Raw genomic sequence first — 21,743 nt, forward strand, 5'->3', positions numbered from 1 at the left:
TTAGGCACCTAGTTGTGATGGTTAAGGTTAAGTTTATGACTAAGGTTTGAATGATGGTTAGGTTAAGACACTTAAGTTTAATGATAAGGCTTTCTTTAGGCTTAGTCCAAATGAATGGAAGTCAATGAGAGTCCTTAAAAGGATAACTGTGTGTGTGTGTGTGTGTGTGTGTGTGTGTGTGTTCCTCCTCCATTTGCTTCACACTTTTACAAGCAAGATACACATAATATAGACACATAATATACAGTATCAAACCTTGAACTATCAAATGAGTCAGGTCATGTAACCAGTTTTTGAGTTGAGTAATTTCATTAAATGACTACAAAGCATATCGGCTTTCATAATTTATTGATTTTCTTTTCAACAGCTGGAGATAAAACATAAACTAAAAGAGCGACTGTCCTTGTAGCTGCACGCTCACTGAAGTTCCCGCCCATCATACTGATATAAAGCACAAACAGAAAGATTGTATTCAGTGACTGCATTCACACGGATCCACGCCAATAATTAGCTTTGAAAGTAGCTTTTTCTTTTTTCTTTACTCATCAGCGTCGCCACATAAATTAAACTTTGATGTGTCCTTTTGCCAGCGATAGCGGCTGCAGGGTAAAGATAAGAAACTGGGTGAAAGTTGTGTCACGTGGTCTAATATCACTCTTTGTCTGCTTTTATGACGGCGGGCAGGGGTTGTGTCCCGTCCTGTCCAGGTGGGGGCGTCTGATTGGCTGAGACGCCTGAGAGCAGCTCACCTATGCTGCCGCAGTAGAGCAGCGAACGCATGGGCCACTTCTGAGGAGAGGACACAACATGGAGACAAAGTTACACTTTTATCACTTTATTTTAACATGCTGTGCTCAGATCAATACAGAAAGATTGAGACTTTACTTGTAAGATGATGAGGTTACAGCTTATTTAGAGAAAGTTAGAGCAGCTTTATGACATAAATAAAATGTTTAAATCCAATATATACATTATGATTTTCTTTTATGATGTCTGACTTTGAACATTAACTCAGACTGAAAACTTCATACATTTCTTTTTGAAATACAAAAAGATGGTTTTATTCAAAATATTCACATTTAAGAGGCTGAAATCAAGGAAATTATTTTAATTTAATTTAAAAAAAATTGCTAAAACCAATTGATTGATCATCCAAATACAATAGATTAATAAATGTTAAAACAGGTCTTTCTTTTCCAATGATGACCTAATTTGTGGTGCATCTATTATCACAAGTGAGTGTACGTCATGTGTGTTTGCAGAAGTAATAGAATTAATGAGGTTTCTTGAACGCATCTTGAAGCGGCTCCTTTTAAACTCTAGATCTTCTAGATCTTGTTCGAGTGATGACATTTACCGGGGTCTTTGAACGCATCTTGGTGTGAGCCCTGTATTACTTTCACTAGCTCTCATGCACTAAAATATTTAATATTCAACAAATAATACAACTGAATATTCAAATAGCATTTTTGCTAGATATACATATCCCATGCAGTGGCGTGTCTAACGAATTTGGGGGCCCAAGGCAAAAGGGAAGCAAACCAAAGGAACTTGGGTGATTTCACCCAAATAAACAAACGCATGTAACTGTAACACTGTTAACATATAACTACAAAACATGTTATTACAATAGTATTTGTACGACTACTTGCATGAACTTAATTGGCCATTTTACAACAATTGTGTTGTTATTCCTTCAGGAACCACATTTTATTATCAGTCATGATGGCAGAATGTAAATACAGCATCATGTAGACACTAATATCAAGTGTGAGTTGCTAATTCTCAGATGTACAGTAACGTAAAATTAAAGAGAAACATTCTAACCCAGTCCAAGTATGGAACCTGCAAAAAAGGTGGTTTTAAAACTAGTAAAGCCAGCTAGTTGTGTAAAGATACGATTAGTTTGTTTGATGTTCTCAAACAGTGTGTTTTTATGCTCTTAATATTATAATAACGAATAACTTATCAAAAGTAGTGGTTCCAAAGTACTGGGTTGGGACCCACAGCGTCCCCAAACAAATTGGCAGAATTTTGTGTCTATGTCAAAAAACATATATAAGAAATACTTTTCACAAGATACAAGGACAAGGGGTTTGACTATTGCACTTTAGCAAAAAATATATAGAAACAAGAAAAGAGTAATGCAAAAAATCAGAGGAAAGAGTTGGAAAAACGGACAAAAACATATTTTAAATATGTTTTATACTGTTCACATATTTTTATAAATAAAACGTTTTGTTTTTCTGAAGGTCAATGAGTGTTTCATGTACTCATAAGTGGCTAAAATGTTAGTCATATACTGCAACTACACTTCAGCACCTGCTTTATATGCACAGCATGTTTATCTCTCTGTCTGTCAGTTATCATGTGCTCTGCATAATTATATCATTCAGCTTCACCTTCACAGGATGCAGGTACCCGTCTGACCTGGACAGCGTGTTCTCAGCCAACGTCCCTCCCTGGTCCAGAGTCTGTGTTAGGTAAGCGATGTAGTTGGTGGCCAGAATCAGAACATCCAGCTTTGATAACTTGGTGTCAGGTGGAACTGAGGGCAGAGCAGCCTGTGGTGGTGAGAGGATGAAGTGGATGAGCTCTCATTCAACCATGGTGGTGCTTCTGGAACTGGGACATTTTCTGGAGATTTTTCAATGTCTTTTGCTGTTTCTATTGTATGTTTCTGGATTATAGAGGATATATTTGATCCAAAACCCAATTAACCATTCATGTCTATATAACAATATTAAAACTTCATGTTTGCATGAGGCCGATGGAAACAATTAAACTACCATTGATTTACAGGAGCCACAACTTCATGTGGCAGAGCCTCAATGAGAACTAACAAATGGAGGAGAAGTGGAAGCAGATGTAAGGCTGCAATGATGAATCCATTACTGAAAGAATCGTCTACAACTTTGATCATCAATTTGATCATTTGTAGTCTTTTTGTTATCTTAAATGTGAATATTTTCAGTTTTTTGCCCCTGATGAAGAAATCAAACAACACACTTAAGAACATCATCATTTTTGAGGTTTGGGAAACACAAACAAGTTCTGATGAATTGAGAAAATAATAGGACAAACTCATCATTTATGAAAATAAATCATGATTGCAGTCCGACACAGTGTGATTGCACCGATGCTTTTGTTCTGATATGGTCGTCTTACTGAAATCTTGACCTGAATGTGCAAAGAATTCTTTTTTGTTGAGCCCTAGTTGGCATGGAAACCGTCCTGAGTTGACTGGATGAGTAGGTTGACAAACAAAAACAGGTTTTTAACGAGGTTAGAGGTAGAGGTAAAACCTACAGGAAAAGTGTCCAAAACGTGTAATTTAATAGTGTTAATAGAATAAAATACATCACACTTAAGTCAACAGATAAATATCTGGTCTTTGTGTATGTGTATGTGGTGTGGTGAATACCTGCAGGCTGTGGAATGCCTGTCGTAGGCTTTGAACACGGTTCCTCTCTCGTTCTGCAATTTGTGGCGAGTGTTGACTCCTCAGGGTCCTGGACTGGACCACAGACCAACAGCTGGTACCAGGGTTTGTCCTGGACCCACACTTTGACTGGACCTAAATGCAGAGGACAATAAAACCAGTGGTCAAGCATTTCATTATTGTTACTTTGACATTATTAGTCAAGTAATGGGATTTCTTTACGAGCTTTTCTGGCATAAATACTGACCAGTAGTCCTCATGGAGACCAAAACCTGGTCCTAATGAGGCAGAACCTCATTTCGGAGGAACTGGTTATGTTTAGGGCTGAGATTTTAACTCTGGTTAGGTTAAAGTTAGAGTTATCTTTGAGACATTTTTTTCTGGTCCTCACAACTTTAAAGGGTTTTCTTTCAGGGTTAAGATTTTTAGAATTAGATTAGGATTAGGCACTTAGTTGTGATGGTTAAGGTTATGATAAGGGGATGCATTACGTCTCTGAGTGTCCTCACTACGAAAGCTGCACAAAGCCCCAGCGTTTCAGAGCAGGGAATGTTGCCAAAACCTGATTTAAAACCTAATTTCTAAACACTTACTATATCATTTAAATTTGACAAGGTGGTTAGTAGTTGTTTTTTATCACTTTACACACAATTTAAAGACTGACTAGGGCTTCATGCTGTAAGACACTTTTTATAAGACCTGAGGAGTCATTGCCGCAGAGAATAAACTGTCATCATCAATCACCAATAATAATACTATATAATACTGCACCTTTAAGGCAGGAAGTCTTGCTTCATTTGACTGCAACACATTTAAAAGTGTGTTGTCCTTTTTCTTGTAAACACATGCAGCCTCAGAACTGTATTATATATATATAATCCGTGTAATAAATCAAGTATTGGATGTTTTCCCTGTGGTTGTAACTAACGATTATTTTCATCAGAGATTAATCCGTTGATTATTTTCTCAGTCACTTGATTAGAAAAGAGTGTAAAATGGCATTAGGTGTTTCCCAAACTTCACTGTTCACTGTCGTATAGAGCAGTCTTCTTCAAATGGGAATCCGATGCAGCTTAAGTCCACAAACTGTTTCTAGATTAATTTATTAAAATGATCATGTGGGGCAGTATTTTTACGAAAGGCTATAGAGTACAACAAATACTATTATCAATACCAATTTAAAGACCCCTGGATTAAAGAAACCAGAAAATATTCACATTTACGAAGCAGAAGTTACAGAACTGGCTTTTATCTTACTTAAAAACCCCCTTTAACTCTTATAATAGCTGGCACTGCAGCCCTAGTTCGTACTTTATCAATAATATAATTGGTTTTCAATCAGAAACATTGCATTGTTACTATGTTTTCTTGTGATTTTTGTTCTTTTAAACTTAAATGACAACTTATCTGATATTGTTTGTTATTATTATTGACTAGAACACATCTTAATCATGCTTTAAATTGGACAGTTCACACAGACTCACCCACTTCCTTGGCTCGCGGCGGCCGTTGCTGTGTGTGTGCTGCCTGTGTCGGTGCACAGATGCTGGGCTGCTGGCTGCACCGTGCTCCTGGACCCGCGGCTCCTCCGTGAAGCTGGAGTCCAGCTGGTGGTTCGCTGCAACCTTTGTGAGACCTTCCAGAGGATTCACAGCCATGGATGCAGCGGAGGTGGCTCTCCTTGAGGACTTTGTTCACCGACTTTTGTTCAGTCTGTATTTAAGTTTGCTTTGAATATTGTTGTCAAACGGTCACTTTATGCACAGTTTGAGGTCATTTTTTTATATCTGGTCTGTTTTTAAAATACATCTTTCAAAAGAGACTGGATGAAAAGGATAACATTCTATTCCTTTGCAGCAACCAAAAAAAAACAAAACCCTGCTATATTCAATTAAACGTTCACCACACCTTTGAGATGCCCCACTTCCACTCAGGTCCCCAAAGAAGTGGTGAAAACACCATCGTCACTTGCTGCTTCTCTGTGCATCACTGTCCATCTAGAGAATTCCTCCCAGTCTGACCCTCTCTCTGTCTCTCTCTCTCTCTCTCTGCTTGTTTCCTTATCGGGTGAGGTAATGTGGAGAACTTCATATGCTCCTTATCTCGGCCGCCCGGTCGTCCTGATCCTCCCTTGGCTGTTTCTCTGCCAAGACGAGCAGGCAGGCAGGCAGTCGGGCCTGGGGGAGTACAACACTGGGTGGGAGGGTGTATAGAGCCAGGGCACTGGGGGGCTTGGGAAACTGAAAAGCTCTGCTAGCAGCTGGACGGGGCTGAGGGGGTCAGGGGCTCGGGACGCTGCGACATTGACCAATATAGCGAAAGGGAGGCGGAAATGCATTTTGGGGCGTCTTAACTTTGCTGTGACCTTCATGTACAACAGCATCAAGGACAACAAATGTGTTTTTGTGACAGATTTCACACCATAATTGGAGATATTCAAAATAACTGGGTTTGTCATCCAAATGGACCTGTCCAGAACTTTCCATCCCAGCAGCCACTGTTCACTGTGACACAGTACCAGCTGATCACTTGACGGTCTGAGGGGTTTCAGGCAGCATATGTCCCACCATGGTCAACTCCTTATACTATGGACACATGTTTTTTGAATCATAACAGCTAACAACTTGACCACAGAACATATTATATTTTATATATAGGATATTTTGACTGAAATTGCGATTGCGATATTAGTAATTTTTACATTAAAAAACATTTTAAATGATTATGACGTATGTTATTTGTACAGATCTATGCAAAAAAAAAGATGTTTTCTTCAGTGTGTAGAATATGACGTGTAAGTCAGGACAATATTTGATCTAAAATGGTATTGTGAGACACATTCTAGCTTTAACAAATGGGCCATGTTGTGATTTGTTGTTTTTATATCACAGATGGACAGGGGTTCAGCCAGAAAGGGGACAATTAGTGACAAAAGAGCTGGTGTTTGGCCAGAAGGTGCACAAATCAAGTTTGTAGTAATTCAAATACTTAACACTGTCAAGATTTAGACCTGGATCAATAAACATTAATAGATCCCCATATACACTGGTTTTCACCTGAAAAGAGTGATTTAGGGGCCTAGTTACACAGTTACAAAGTTGTTTTATGTTGTTTGGTTAGAGGAATGTCTATGCAGTCAACACTGTAACAGCGAGTAACCGCTGACCTCCCATCTGCAGCTGCTAGTAAACTGTTCCCAGGACTACAAAGCTTGTTATGAAGAAGTCAGACACACAATAAAAGATCACAGGGAGAATTAATGAATAGATGCATCGGTATCTGTTGTTGTTTTGTTTTTTTATAAACTTTAATATGTTTTAATGTGTTCGATACCAGTGAACTGGCTGGCTATATAACAGGTGTACAAACCTGAAGCTGAAGAGTTGTTTACAATAACTGCAAAAAAAATATATATTTTTTTATTTTTTATATGAGTTAAAAGAGCAGAATCAGGAACATTTATGTTTTCTGTATAAACACTGCATTATACCGACTTAAGCCTGATTTATACTTGACAAACTAAATGATTTTGTCAAAAACTTTTTTTATTCAATTTATACTCCAGTTGTCTCCATGGTAACCACACAGCTCCAAACTTGCATTACAGCAATGTGATATTAGTAGTATAGTGTATAGTACAGCCCAATCAGACCCAATCACACACAAAACATATGTAATGTCTGTGGCAGAGTATAAATCAGGCTTTAATCATGAAGAAGTATGAATACACTATATAATATACAGTGCTTCATTCATATGTTCATACACTGTATGCGTGTGTCAACCTTTGGTTCACCTTTTATTTGTTTTCATCCATTAAGCTTCTCATCGTGTGCCTTTGTTACTTTTAGGTCATTCACCTGTTCCATCTGTTCCACTATTTCATCTCCACGATCTTGATGAACTTCTGAATGTCCTCTGCCATCAGTTGAGGCTCTTCCATGGCAGCAAAGTGGCCGCCGCGGGCCATGTGACTGAAGCTCACAATATTCTGGAACTTCTTCTTGGCCCATAATTCAGGCGTGTACACAAGCTCGTCGGGGAAGCAGGCGATCCCAGAGGGAACCACGACGGGTATCCTTTTAAGAGATGACGATGGATTCATATCAGTTTCAAAAGAGAGAGTTTTTTCTTTACAATAAGTACAATGACACACACACAGCCCCAGAGAACAACACCCTGGTGTGATGGAAGTTGCCTTTTTTTACTTTATTTAGACAAATAAACTTAAACAACAGTAATTACCGTTCAAACAATAAAAAATAAAAACCTTTATTGTAAAAATACGACATGTCAGTAACCATTTTTTAAGACGTTGAAGGTTCTGTATAGCTTTAATTATTATTTATTGTAATTAAACACTTTTAAAGGTGCTGTGCGTTATGGCTTATATTCACTATTGTATATGAATTGGTTGATGTTTTGCTTCAAACAGCAAAAGTTCCTTCTTTCTTCCTTCATATAGGCCAAGCTAGTTTCTAGTTTTCTCTTTGTTTCTTCTTCTTCTTCTGCGGAATTCTCTGTTTCGGTGTGTAAACAAAGTTTTTTTGTTTTTTTTTTAATTACTTCCGTCATGCCAGGGTGTTGTTCTCTGGGGCTGCAGCTGGATGCTACTCGCACAAGTCAGACATAAGTTCCATATCCAGCCTGAATCTCAATGCTAGCTGCTAGCTTCGTTGAAGTTTCAAAACTATATGACTAAGTTTTAGTCTGAAAACAAAGTTACCGCGGTTACCGATTATTCGCTTCCTGATTGGTTCTCATCAGTCACGACTTGACTGTCAGTTGTCAACAAAAAGCTCTGTACTTTCACATTTGCCTCATTAGTGACAACATACGTGCTCTGTTTACACGGGTAGACACACTGATTGATTGGTTTGAAAACTGTGGTATGGATTAGCCTTAGCGAAACCAGATGGTCGTTGTCACTCACTTGGTGTGTGGCGCGTTGAGGCCTTTGCTGAAGTTTTCTTTGTAGAACCTCATTGATGGGATGATGCATTCAGAAACCCAGTAGATCATAACATTAGTCAGCAGGTCATCCAGAGAGAACTTCCTACAACACATGATAGAAACATACAAGATTTAATATTATTGCACATTACAGTTCGGCTATGCACACCTGTTTGTGAATTAGTACCTGGTGAGTCCTCCATCCTCCAGGTTCCTAAATTCACTTTTGGTCCACGTGGAGAACTTCTCCAGGATATAGGTCGCCAGACCCACGGGAGAATCATTCAGTCCTCGGCCTGAAAGGAAATTGGATCAATAAAAACAATTGCGTGCAGTGCATTTGCTGTGGGGTGTAAATTGGTGAAGCATAATCACACTGCATGTGTATCTCAGACTCTTCTTAACAACAGTGTAATGGCCTCTCTGTCCTTACCCACAGTGTCAGGCTTGGTGGCTTGGATGTGCATGTAGCCACTCTCTCTGATGACGTTCACAAACATTTTCTCCTTGCAAGGAAAGACGCCCTTGACATCCATGTCATTGAAGCCAAAGAGATTAGGGAAGTAGCGGCCGAACATCATGGACAAAATCGTTTGTATGCTAGGCTTTGTGATTGGGGCAAAGTTTACATGCAAGCCCTTGACTGTCCTGGGTATAAAAAGACAGGGAAACAAGGCAATGTAGCTTTGAAGCATTGAAGCATGTGCATTAAACAAAACACACAAAAATACTGACTACACAAATAACGAGAGGTCTGGTGTTATACACATATACAGCAACATTTCTAGGTACAATTATGATTTTCAGGTGTTGAGGAAGCAGTTGTGTGTTTCTTACTGGGGCTCCAGCTGAGCCATGTTGGTGGTGATCAATGAACCCCAGTCTCCACCTTGAGCATAGAACTGCTGGAAGCCCAGACGCTTCATGAGCTTCACGAAGATGTTTGCTGCACAAACTGTATTGAAGCCTGTTCACACACAAACACACATTAGAACCTTCATTTATTCTTTAAACCTGTATTTTGATGTCAGCGTGAATCAACTGAGTGACTGAATAAGAAGAGCGGGTCATCTTAGAAACTGAAGGCCGGTAGGTTCATCCCAGGCTCCTCCAGTCTAGGGCTTAACAATGTGGGAAAAAGTATGTAATTTGCGATCTTTCTGACAATTTAATTTGCATTTATAAGTCCTTTAGTAAAGTTTAAGTTTAATATTTGCTGATATACTTATAAACAAGATGAAGGACGACCAAATAACACTAATGCACAAAATACTACAGGCCCTACAAAGTGATAAAAACATCTCTTCCGACTTTGTCACCTTACAGAAATTAGCTACAGGTATGTAGGATAGTGACGGAGATAACGTTTGGTTAAGATGGATGTAAAACTGAAGAAAATGGAGTATGAATGGGCCTTCAGTGGGGACCAAAGTCCGCAAACATTGCAGAATATTAATGTAAACGCACCAGTATCAAACTTCCTATTCAACAGATGTGTAAAAAAAGCAAAATTCACCTGCTTTGGTTCCAACTAAAGCGTGTTAATTCACTTTACTGGGCACCAGAGACTGAAACGCTCCACACATGCTCTCACCTTTCTTGTGCGGCGCTTCAGAGAAGCCATATCCAGGTATGGAGGGGCACACCACCTCAAACACGAGGTCGTCTGGGTTTGAAGGCTCTGTTAGCAGTGGGATCAGCCTGTAGAACTCATAGAAGGAACCAGGCCAGCCGTGAACCATGATCAGAGGAATGGCAGTTTTTCCCTGAGGCACTTTCTTGGGCTTCACGTGCAGGTAGTGGATATCAATGCCTGTATGGAAGATGAATAAGCCACAGCTGCTTAGAGAGAGGACAAAGCCTTCATCGTGGATGTTTTAAGAGTGTGTGTCAAGCCTCACCTTCAATTGTGGTTTTAAAGTGAGGGAATTGGTTGAGTTTGTCAACTTGACTCTTCCAGTTGAAGTCATTTCTCCAGTAAGAGATCACTTTCTCCAAATACTGCGAGTTGAAGCCATAATGGAACTGGCTGTCCTCCAGAGCAGCAACAGGACGCGTCTGGTCTATTCTTCTGTGCAGGTCCTGGTGGAAAAGAGAGGTGATGTGAACTCTCTCACTGTCTTCAACAAAGTCTACTCAACAATGAGAAAATCTAACCTCCAGCTCTTCATCACTGGTGTTGACTTTAAATGGTCGTATGGTGTCGTCCTCCTCGCCATCAGGGGGTGCTCCAGCTCCCCACCAGCCATCCTCTACCTTCAAAACCTGGTTCTTGTTCCTCTGAACCAGGAAGTAGATGAGTCCTCCAAGCACAATACCAACCAGCACTGCTGTGAACATGGTGCTAAGTGTCTGCGAGAAAAATGGAAGGAGAAACAAAGAGCTAAGGCAAATGGTGAGATAAGATATATAGGTAAGTATTCAAGATAAAGGTTTTTTTAAATGTTTTAACTTAAGCAGTTTAGCAACTAGAGCTTTAGTCTCAGTTCAAACTCAAACTTCCTCACAGTCCTTCAAATGCCCTTTAGCTTAATCAGGCTTTCATGTATTCTACTTAAAAAGGCTTCCATCCAGGCATCAGGGGTGGATCTACAGGGGGGCAAGGGGAGGCAACTGCCCCCCTACTGTAGAGCCTTGCCATCCCAGCTGCCCCTTCAACTTTAATGTCCTTAAAATTATACTTGTAAAACAACTTGCTTGCATGTCCAAAAGCCTCTCATGGCATTGAAAAAAAGGATTAATTCACCCAAAAAAATACAATTGTAAATATAATCTTGGGCCCCTCGAAATCTTAGTTACAGCCCTGCATCAAATACGTGTCTGCCTCCTGCTCTGAGACCTCCAGGTTTCTCCAGGTGACATTTTAACACACAAAGTTAAATTCAAACCAAATTAGTAATGAATAGAATGTATGTTAAAGGCGCTGGACGATCACAGTTCAATACGTAAGTGACTCATTTCCGTGACAGTGCTGTGTGATTTATATCGCAGCAATGAGGCTGCACAATTAAACCATGATGTTACATCCTTACTGTCAAACATTAACAAACAAATACAGTGAGAATAATAAGTACAAATATAACTGGTTGTGTTACTTGTGTGCATGTGATGAAAAACGTCTGGCTTCATATTATTACAGGCTTCTTATGGTAATGTAATAAGGATTCTAACACCAACATGTTCAAATCTGGACACTTGCAATTTGCAGGCCACAATGAAAAGAACATTTAAAAGAGGAGAAATGTATCCACTTTTCTCCAAGTGGAGAGAACAGGAGGGTCAGAGTCAAAGAAATGCAAAAGCATAAGATGTGGATATATGTTTTGGATGTTTTGATGCACAGCACAATAATCATCTTAAGCTCTCCTGAAAGAGATGGCTGATACTGTAATTTAACTTATACTGCACTGAGGACGTCCAATGCCACCCTGACTTGACCTCTTGCCACTCCTTTGCCACCCTATAAAAAATTTTCTCCATCCGCCACTGCCAGGCATACATGTCTGATTGACTGATTGAAGGTGCTAAGATTGTCATTCTTACGTCAGGTTGTCCGGCTCTGCAGAGAATAACCCTGTCAGAGTGACTCATATTCACTTCCCTGATCATACTGTGTATATAGCCTCTCACACATTTACCCTTGTTGACCTTAAGCGAACTCATTGTGGTGTTTCCAAACTTCTGTTACATAATCACTGAAGTGGATACCTTTGCTCTGATAAATATGTGTCATTTTATCACAGAGGTCTGAAGTTCTTCCTCCACTAACGGTGAGAATTGTGGGACCTTATGTCCTCAAAGGGTGTGTTTCCTTATCAAACAATCTCTGTTTATATAATAAAAAAACTCAAATACAAGGCTGGGTGATGTATTATGATAAAAAGAAATGTCAAACAAGTCAATGGTTAATTATAGTTATCGTTATGAGATAATTTAAGATCTTGCTTCTGGGTGAAAGTTGTAGAAACAAGTGAATTGTTTGTTTAAATAAATCACTACGGTGGCCTGGAAGTGCAAACTAGTATTACAAATACAGAAACAAATTAACAGAACTTGAAACAAATTTACATTTTCTGAAACAAATTTACATTTTCCAAAACAAATTTACAAAATATCATATCAATATCAATCTCAAGTATCATTTCCGGGTCACTCGCAGCAATTGGGACAATCACTTTCCGTAAGGACTGTGGCTTTTGTTTCAGTATTTGTGAAAGGGTTTCGCATTTTGTAAATTTGTTGTAACTTTTGTTAATTTGTTTGGTATTTGTAAAAGTGTTTCCCATTTTGTAAATTTGTTTCAAGTTTTGTTAATTTGTTTCTGTATTTGTAAATTTGTTTCAAGTTTTGTAATGGTTGGCACTTTCAGGCCACCGTAAATCACACATCTGGGGCAAAGTTGTGCAAATGTGACCAATAATAGCTAAAGTAGGGATGAGCCGATGTGATACTCACTCACATGCAACAGCATTTTAGCAGAGTCATGTTGTGGGATGCTTGTTTCTTTTCAATGGGAAAATAACATTTGTTCCACAGTTGGAGAATTATGTCTTCGAAATGGCAATGTATCGAGTTTTATCGTGCATCCCTAAATTAAACTAATAATAAACAATGAAAAACACTGGATCTTTTGTTCTAAGTAAATAAGTAGTCAATAAATCAGGATGAGGTCATTTGAGTCTGGGCCACAGACAGAGTGAGTGTTTTAGTCATGAGTGTAGAGATAAATATGGAAGCACACAAAGGAGTTTTTGTTAGTGTTGCACTGTTGCTGTGGTTGTGGCCTCACTGAGAGGATTTAGTAAAGTACTAGCTGACCAGGCCCCTCTGCTATAGCTCCTGAGAGCTGCGTGACGACAAAAAGTGGTTAAAGTCATTCAGGAGAGCCACCACAATGGAAATACACCGAAAAACTGTTTAAGCCACATCAAAAGACTCATCTAATCCAATGTACTCCAGCTGAAAGTCTAATATATATATGAAGAATATGCATTATCTCGCCATTTGACAGCCTTTTTCAATTGTAAAGTGAAGTTTGTAAACCACTTACTCTCCTGCACCAAATTCCATTGAGAAAATATGTATTTCTACCTGTCACTCAGAACATCTTCCCCTCAGCTGCCAGCTTCCTCAATCAGGCCAGGGTCCTCCTCTGACTTACATTGTACTACTTACATTAGTACATACATACTCTTGATTTTGCACTGCTTTCCAACTGCTAATTGCACATTCTGTACAGTGTCCCTTATACTCTGCTTCTGACATTTTGCACAGTATCCATACAGCACAGTTTTTGTTTTTATTTCATTTTGATATTGTACATGATGGCACACTGGTCTTTATTTTATTATATTCATTCAATCTTCATTTCTAATATTTATACAGTTTTTTGGCTCTTGTTTCTTTCTTGCACCAACGACCAAAACCCATTCCTTGCATTGTGAAAGTTTTACTTGGCAATAAATCTGATTCTGGTTCCAGTTTAAATAAAGAATTTGAACAAAGTCACAAAGTGACACAATAGAACCTCAGAGGCAGTGGTGGATCAACAACCTCTGTGTGCCGTGATACAAAATCACTTATTTTCTCTACGGGCTTTAGTTCAGGGAATTAACAGTTAACAAAGCATATGAAACTTCAGTTTCCAGTCTGAAAAGGTTCTCTAATAGCAAGGTAGCGTGGCAAACATATTCTAAAGATAACATACAAGCAGGTGTATAATTAACGTTTGTTAAGCAACTAAACCAGTCTTTACTCGTGTCAATAGCATACAGAGTCCTGCACACACAAAAACCATAAAACCTGAACTGTCCCTTTTACACACATTTGGCCAGCATGCGCGCACGCGCACACACAGCACATTTCCACAACTTTTAAATTAATCACTGCTTGTCTTTTCATAATAAATAAATGATTTCATAACAATAATAATAATAATAAGCATATGCTACAGTAACACTGTGATACAAAGGACACGCAGTGTCAACATGAGAGTTTAGCCTGAAACAAAACGTGTTTGTTTGCTGCTTTCTAGAACAGTCTGCGTCACCAACAACACCACTGTTATTATTCAGTATAACGGCGCGAGCTGTCTAAGCTAAACTAGCTGCTATCGACTCATTTCGACTAAAATTAGCAAAAACTCGACACTTGACAGGTCAAATAAATCACCATATACTCTGTACTGACTAGCTAAAGTACACTGTATTATGTAACGGGCGCTTATTGAAATCGACGTGTTTCCATCTATTTAGTCTCTCAAAAGTGAACTAACTGTGCAATATTATATATTAAATACGCGCGTGCTAGCTAAACATTGCATATTGCACCTTTTCCTTAAGAATTTGGAGGTCAGTATTCTGTCAGTCAGCCTTTGCCCTACATTCCAAACCATTATCCTGTTTATTTATTAACGAGTGCAGCAACTATATAAACAGTATCTGTGTCAGATATAAGATGATAGTGATAGTAAAATAATTACGTTTAACTAGAAGACACGGTCGACTTTATTACTTTACCTGTTGCTGCTGCTGCTGCACGGCTGAGAAGAGACAGAGCTGCTGTACTGGTCACGATCGATTATTTATGTGTGCTGCCTTCCTTCCTTCCTTGCGCCCTGGCCGAGTGAAGTGAGGAAAAAAGGAGTAGAAAACGAGGGTGTGGTGCGTTCACGTACACAGCGGTCACCTAAGCTGCACTTTCGCCACACTATCTCTACACGAACAAACGTGATAGAGGACGATGTCTCTCCTCTACCATGAAACCAGGGCTGTTAACTCTTTTACCAAAACCAAATAAGGATCTCATGAAACTAGATAAGGAGGCCAATAACACTTGAATGATTATTAACTATCGGCTCTTGTGCTAATTAGAATGTTTTATAATGACATATTTCTCTTAATGCAGGAATGTCCCCAATAATAGAGACATTAGACAAGGATGTCCCATATCTCTGCTTTACAGAGTTAAAGGCACAGCAATATAAAAGGTATAAAACAAAATCAATAAAAACACAACAGTAAAACAGTAAAATATAATCAAATATAAGTAATAAAATCTAGATGGAAGTATTCTGGGTTGACTACTCTTATCCTTAAAGTGAAGGCTAAGGAGAAGAGGTGGGTGTTTAAAAGTAAGTGGGGGCAGATTTCATTTCCATGGGTAACTCGTTCCAAAGGTCTATGAGGACCTGAGGACCCAAAGCACCCACATCCACTCGATTAGGGTGAGCAAACACAATTACTTGTTTATTTTCGTTAAGATTGAGATAATTTAGATCCATGCTCTAAAGTCATGAATAAAATCAAGTAAGGGGCTGAACAGAGTCCCTGGAAAGATACACCATGTTTTTGAAATATTGATCCCAGAGGCAGCGTGTACAAAGAAAATAAGATGGACCCTTAAACAGAGCCCTGAGGTGCACCACAAGTAAGGGGGACCCTCTCAGATGAATAATCCCCCATTTGTACACAGAAGCTCCGGTCTGCCAGGTATAGGGCTGGAACCACTTGAGTGCAAAACCTCAAACTTGCCTTGGGCATATAAAACATTCATTCATGTCCATAGAAGAATAAACAACCTTCAACAGTCTGGTTTAAAAACAAACTTAACATGTTGCTGCTGGTAATGTAAAACAAGCCAGGCTATAAATGGACTGAAATTGCAAATAAATATTTGTTTTTGTGAAGTATCTCTGATATGAATAAGTGCCTTTTACTTAATTGATTAAAAATCTATTTATTTTATAGATTTTTCTATAGCCTTTCATTAAAAAAATAAAATCTTCAATAAAATAAAAGATTTTTTTCTCATTTGTAAACATACATGAGTTACTATACCGGCTTTTGTTACAGCTTAAGTAAAGAAATGTAAATTAAATATTGAACTGACAGGGTTATCCCTTTTATCTGAACTTAATCAGGCATTAGGATATACATACAAATTAGAAATCGAATAGTTTTCTGCAAATTCTGCCATATTTTTGAAGAACATGTCTCCAACTACTATTATAGTGCAGCTTTTTTGATCATCTCACTCAGACTGAATCACTGTATTTTCACATTTTTGTCTGCATGAGGGGATATTGAAAAAAAAATGTTTTCATCATATTCCTGCAGTAAATATGCAAGTAAATATCTACAACTAATTCTTTACACTAATTTTCTATAAGAGGGGATATTAAAAATTCTGTAACACTTTAGATTAGGGAACACATATTCACCATTAACTAGGTGCTTACTAACATGCATATAAGTAGCATACCAGACCTTTATTAGTAATTATTAAGCACGTATTAACATTTTAATCAGGAAAAATCTTAATTCATGTCTTAATAGAGGTGGAATAAGGTGTTAATGTGCTTAATAATTACTAATAAAGGGCTAGTGTGCTGTTTATGCATGTTAATGAGCAATTGTTAGCAAAAATTCTATAAATATATGAAATTAAATAGTTTTCTGCAAACTTCATATTATTGTAGAACAATTCTGTCACTACTGCTTTGGTGATTTTGAACTGATTTTACTGTGGCAATTTTAATATCCTGCTGAAATAACTGTATTTTCACAGTCTACACAATGGAATATGAACAATTACATTGCAACATTTTTTGGATATGATAAAATATTAAAAAATAATATATTACAGTAGGCCACAGTGAACTTGCACATTAGTGTTGACTGCTTGTAAATTGATGTGATAATGTGGTGGAGGTCCCCCATATTGTTAAAGTCAAGTTTCAAGCAAGTTTGAGCAGAAAAGTTTTTTCACTGTCGATAACTCTCCTACTTTTAACCCTTGAATCTCACTTTGCTCCTACGACACTTGATCTTTTAAAGAATATTGAACTCTCGACACAATAGGCTTTACAAACATCACTCAAAAAGAAAAAAAAAAAAATCACTGAAAACATTTTACGTTAGTATTTTTTGCACACTGGCATGTAACAAATACAGGAGAGATGCCAATTATTCTGGGGTAAATGAGCATTTATTGAACACAACTATTCTCAGTATATGAGATGGCATTTTGAGGTGTGTGGAGGTTCCTCTTTAGAAATCATAGGTTTCTCCACAATCTTGTTGGGAAATCAGAAGGTCTTGCTTCATTCAGGTGGCACAAGTCCATGAAGAAGAAAAAAAAAAACAACTTGTGTAAATAGATGAGACATGCTGTGGCCTCCATGTCCATCCTTTTCATCCCCTTTATAAATAAGTAAAGGCAATCAAAGACAAACACCTAATGAAATAAAGGTGCTAAATCTGCTTCATCGCAGCAGAGGATTTATCATTTTGTACATTTTTGAACCACGTTTTCCCAAATCTGACGCATTTCCCATCTTTATATTCCCCTTAACTTTCCCGGCAGCCTTCCCTACTTCACATTAATACCATCAGAGATGTCATCAAAATGCCTGACTAAGAATATCAAGAGAGATGTGATGACTAAGAATGTTTTGTAATTAACAGAAAACCTGAGAGGATAAAATATATATAGTAAACCTTTACATCACAGCTCTGATGGTATTAAATGAATGTAGGTGGTCAGATTCTCTCAAGACTCCACATCGTACTCTGATAGTACTGTGCGCTCAACAATCAGTGTCCTCTGAACTCAGTCCAGGTGCTTCTAGAGGGCGAGTGCCACTAGAGCAGAGTTTTTAATCCGTCTCCATGGCGCCAGTGTGCGTCTCCTTGGACACCATGAGTCGCATCAATTTCCCGTGGAGCTTCTCGATCTTCTTCACATCTTGAGCCTGATCTGTCTTGTACTGTAAACACTGGAGAGACGAATAAAAGAAAAAAACATGAGGGGGGTAAAGGTGAACATCGGATTAAAATAAGTCTTCCATTATCTTATAAAAAAGAAACATGCATATTGTGTTTTACAATGAAATACTTAGGTATTCTTCTCAATAGACATGTGGTGACTGCTTCATTCACAATTTGAGCATAAATGAGTCCTGGCATTGTCATCCAGAATTATGCCCCCCCTCCCCAAATAATCTTGTCCTTTTGTGTATTTAGATAATCAGCTGTCCTAATTTTTGGCTCCTAACTTTACTGAACCTGTAAATGTCAGTTTATTAGATCCATCACTTTTTCTAAGCATGCAAAAACATGTTTTTCTTCCAGCTAAAAAAGCTAAAACATGTTTCTATAAAAACTATTGTTTTGTTTTCTTGGCAACTAGTCCACTGTGTTCATGTGCTGGTGCATTGTGGGTACTGGTACAAATGAATTTAGACAGACAACAAAACTAGCAACTGGTATTTCATTCGCCACATTTAAGATCTCGTGGCCCCTCAATGAATTTCATTAGATGGATTTTTGATCATTTTATTGGTTTAATTGTGAACTATACATTGTTCTGTATAAACACAAAGACTTTTATTTTGAAATAATGTTTAATATAGTCGCAGACTGCTATATCATATCATTTTAAGATCATATCGCCAAACATTGGATTTGTTTTGTTCACTTGACCCTCCTGACCAGACTTGAAGCTCATGTGGCTCCCACGTCATTTAAGTTTGAGACCCCTGCTTTAGATAAACCTACGTGGCCATGTAATAAACAGCACTTTTTAACACTTTTTCTCCATAAAATAGTAACCAAACTCATTTTCAATAAATCTACCAGAAGCCACAGTGACGTCATAAGATATCATCCGTTTTAAAAAGTTAAATGCGAATCAATGTCTTAACAGCAGGTCAAATCAACCATGTTCACAGCCCGGGACTTACCACAGCATTGTCCGTCACTTTCATGCACAGGTTACCGTCGCAGTGTCTGTACTTGAGGACCACTCTGACCTGAAAACACACACCAGTCAATACATTTCACAACTTTTTACTTTCAAAAACAAATCAGAGCTACACAGTTAGCATAGCCATGTAGCTGCTGAGCTAGTCGGCTAACAGGCTACCCAGATAGCATACTACTCTGCTTGTAGGACGAGTTTAACATGTTTTACCTTCATGGGGTCTGTCAGATATAGTTTTTCTGCTGCGCGGGCGAACTCCTCCCAAGTCTGATAGTAAGGCATTGTTTTTATATACAACAGGGCAGATATTCGACCGAAAAAACAGTTTGAATCGTGGACTCCGGTCCGCAGCCTTCAGTACAGTGAACACCACATCAGCAGCAGCGACATCACAGCCAATCACAGTGAAGAGAGCGTAGTGATGAAGTACTTCCGGGTTGGCCTTTCAAACAATTTAATATTTTAGGTCTCGTCTCTAACTTTCGTCCTCTGGTAAAATAAATAACAAAGGTCACATTAACATATACTTTTTATTTTTAACAGTAATAAAACATACAAAAGCGCTACATATACACTTGGCCTCTAGTCAGAGCCTTTCTAACTGCGACCAAGCTTTATTTTGAAAAAGTTACAGGCGTCTTCCTGTGCTGTTTTTGATGATTAATTCTTACATGTCACCATCTAGTGGCCAATATTAACATAACATTGTTAATATACAATACATAAAACATATGTCCCGTCTATTATCTGACCGAGTCTGACCTTTATTGCAGTTTTGAATTGAATTGAAAGTTTACATAATCGATATCTACCTACTTTAAAAGAAAGTAATACCTAATGTAAAAACAATCTGTTTCTTGTTTTTTTTTAGCGAGTAAAAAGTTATTTTCTTAAATTTGCCATTTTTTTGTACAAGATTGAATAGTTAAAACTAGATGAAAAAAGGTGAGTAGAAAAAACCCCAACAGGTTTTCATGTTAGGTGTCTACATTTGTAATTCCATATTTTATACACTAGATGGCAGACAAAGCACATGGGTTGCTGTAGTTGACTAATTAAAAGAGTTTAATAGACTCAAGAGAGCAGAGTGTACTTGCATTTAAGGTCCAAAAAACGTACAACTACAACTTTAAAGGGCGTTTTCAGGGTTAGTGTTACGGTTAAGCACTTAGTTATGATGGTTAAGGTTAGGGTAAGGAGCAGAACCTCATTTCTGAGGACCTGGTTAAGTTTAAAGGCTTAAGTTAAGGTTAGGGATAAGGGTATGTTCAGGCTGTCCAAATGAAATGAGTGGAAGTCAGTGCAGTCCGCGTCCTCAGAGGAGTAATGTGCACAAACACAGCTGATGTCACAGTAACAGAGCAGGTGAGGAGTGGGTGTTTCACCCGTGGCTCATTAATCATGATCTGAGTCAGTCGCAGCTCAGTCGCACCAATGCACGACAGTGCGTCTATTCCTGAACCCACATCAGCAACAATGCATACATGCATGAATAAATAAACACGTCAGTGTCTGAGTTAACACACCCACAACTTTAATTTAATTAAACCCCAACGCTTTAATCGTTCCTCCAGGAGCAATTTGAGGCGGTGAGTCTGCAAAAACAAGCAGAGCAGACAACTGGTCCTCATCTATCATGTTACTGTGGATCACTGTCTTCAACACTCTGCAGGTCACATGACGCCTCAGTGGAGACAGTGGACCTGAGCAGGGTTGTGGCTCCAGCTGTCATTTTTAAGGTCAGAGAGGACTCACCTGTCATATTCACGTCACTTTACCCATTTAGAAAATCGCCAAAAGAGTTGTTTATTGATTTTTAGGAGAGAGACAGTGAGAGAGAGAGAGAGACAACTTCTTGTCTGACAGCTGTCAGAGCACAGCTCATACAGTCTGTCAGTGAGTGTATCTGGGGGATGATGAGTTGAAGTGGGATCAATGTTCAGAACACAGCCCCCAAAAAGGCCAAAAAAAGGGCTTTATTTTTATCTTTCTTAAAGGGAAACTAAGGGACCGTCCACAATCTATATTTCCTCATCAGCATTCTCATGGCCCTGAGCAAGATGGAGATTATTGATGATTTGACTGTTTTTATACTGCATGCTCTGTAATTGCACCATGACAACATCACTGCTTATTTGATTTGACAGCTACTGTGACAATTCAATCACTTACCCTCACTGGCCTTTTTGTTTTTTTTGGACTCCCTGCATGTTTTCATTTAGACTTCTAATCCAAACTTAAATCATAGTGTATTTTCCATACAGTCCAGTACAAACATGTACACACACACATACAGTTGATCAGCACAATTGTTTGAAAGAGAGAGAAGTCAATACATTAACTATCAATTAAAATGATGAATACAATAATGTAATAATATTTATTAAATGAATACTGTAGATAATGGATTAAGAGACAAAATAAATAGATACAAATATAAAATAGAAAGGCATTATAGGTCTGATAGAAAAAAATAGAATATTATTCTTACTTTAACAAACAGTTAAGTCTTTCATCATTGTTAGTTTTAATTGTATTTTATTTGTTAAGTAATGTGTATTCATTTTTATTATTATTATTTTTG

At 38.2% G+C, this 21,743-nt stretch overlaps 3 protein-coding genes across 4 annotated transcripts; all 3 read right to left on the reverse strand.

Annotated features, from left to right (window-relative positions):
* Positions 1–331: 331 nt before the first annotated feature.
* LOC131444105 (transcription factor 23-like) lies at positions 332–6,402 on the reverse strand. 2 transcript variants are annotated; one of them, XM_058614251.1, is made up of 5 exons: positions 5,351–6,402; positions 4,927–5,155; positions 3,425–3,577; positions 2,403–2,564; positions 332–789 (listed from the first exon to the last, which is right to left on the reverse strand). In XM_058614251.1, exons 2-5 carry the CDS (start codon positions 5,098–5,100, stop codon positions 652–654), a joined length of 627 nt encoding a protein of 208 aa, XP_058470234.1. In that variant the 5' UTR covers positions 5,101–5,155; positions 5,351–6,402; the 3' UTR covers positions 332–651. The 2 variants fall into 2 exon arrangements, with proteins under 2 accessions (XP_058470234.1, XP_058470233.1); XM_058614250.1 differs by lacking the exon at positions 5,351–6,402 and having other exon boundaries at positions 4,927–5,202.
* Positions 6,403–6,720: 318 nt separating this feature from the next.
* Positions 6,721–15,034, reverse strand: ephx1 (epoxide hydrolase 1, microsomal (xenobiotic)). The gene is made up of 9 exons (XM_058614252.1): positions 14,914–15,034; positions 10,553–10,747; positions 10,297–10,477; positions 9,990–10,208; positions 9,233–9,362; positions 8,829–9,043; positions 8,583–8,691; positions 8,376–8,498; positions 6,721–7,521 (listed from the first exon to the last, which is right to left on the reverse strand). Exons 2-9 carry the CDS (start codon positions 10,733–10,735, stop codon positions 7,320–7,322), a joined length of 1,362 nt encoding a protein of 453 aa, XP_058470235.1. The 5' UTR covers positions 10,736–10,747; positions 14,914–15,034; the 3' UTR covers positions 6,721–7,319.
* Positions 15,035–17,361: 2,327 nt separating this feature from the next.
* Positions 17,362–19,552, reverse strand: srp9 (signal recognition particle 9). Its single transcript, XM_058612655.1, has 3 exons — positions 19,370–19,552; positions 19,140–19,208; positions 17,362–18,173 (listed from the first exon to the last, which is right to left on the reverse strand). Exons 1-3 carry the CDS (start codon positions 19,439–19,441, stop codon positions 18,054–18,056), a joined length of 261 nt encoding a protein of 86 aa, XP_058468638.1. The 5' UTR covers positions 19,442–19,552; the 3' UTR covers positions 17,362–18,053.
* Positions 19,553–21,743: the final 2,191 nt, after the last annotated feature.

The sequence above is a fragment of the Solea solea genome, chromosome 17, assembly GCF_958295425.1.
Source record: "Solea solea chromosome 17, fSolSol10.1, whole genome shotgun sequence".
Lineage (NCBI taxonomy): Eukaryota > Metazoa > Chordata > Actinopteri > Pleuronectiformes > Soleidae > Solea > Solea solea.

What these genes read in the sequence shown, in the direction of transcription:
- srp9 (XM_058612655.1), bottom strand. Translation starts at nt 19,441, where the DNA reads ATGCCTTACTATCAGACTTGGGAGGAGTTCGCCCGCGCAGCAGAAAAA. An exon ending in ATCTGACAGACCCCATGAAG is followed by an intron (nt 19,209 to 19,369) that starts GTAAAACATGTT and finishes GTGTGTTTTCAG; the next exon opens with GTCAGAGTGGTCCTCAAGTA. An exon ending in AAGTGACGGACAATGCTGTG is followed by an intron (nt 18,174 to 19,139) that starts GTAAGTCCCGGG and finishes TCGTCTCTCCAG; the next exon opens with TGTTTACAGTACAAGACAGA.
- ephx1 (XM_058614252.1), bottom strand. Translation starts at nt 10,735, where the DNA reads ATGTTCACAGCAGTGCTGGTTGGTATTGTGCTTGGAGGACTCATCTAC. An exon ending in CACCAAGCCTGACACTGTGG is followed by an intron (nt 8,692 to 8,828) that starts GTAAGGACAGAG and finishes ATTTCCTTTCAG; the next exon opens with GCCGAGGACTGAATGATTCT. An exon ending in CTCAACGCGCCACACACCAA is followed by an intron (nt 7,522 to 8,375) that starts GTGAGTGACAAC and finishes ATCTCTTAAAAG; the next exon opens with GATACCCGTCGTGGTTCCCT.
- LOC131444105 (XM_058614251.1), bottom strand. Translation starts at nt 5,100, where the DNA reads ATGGCTGTGAATCCTCTGGAAGGTCTCACAAAGGTTGCAGCGAACCAC. An exon ending in GCCGCGAGCCAAGGAAGTGG is followed by an intron (nt 3,578 to 4,926) that starts GTGAGTCTGTGT and finishes CTCTGCATTTAG; the next exon opens with GTCCAGTCAAAGTGTGGGTC. An exon ending in AGGCATTCCACAGCCTGCAG is followed by an intron (nt 2,565 to 3,424) that starts GTATTCACCACA and finishes TCACCACCACAG; the next exon opens with GCTGCTCTGCCCTCAGTTCC.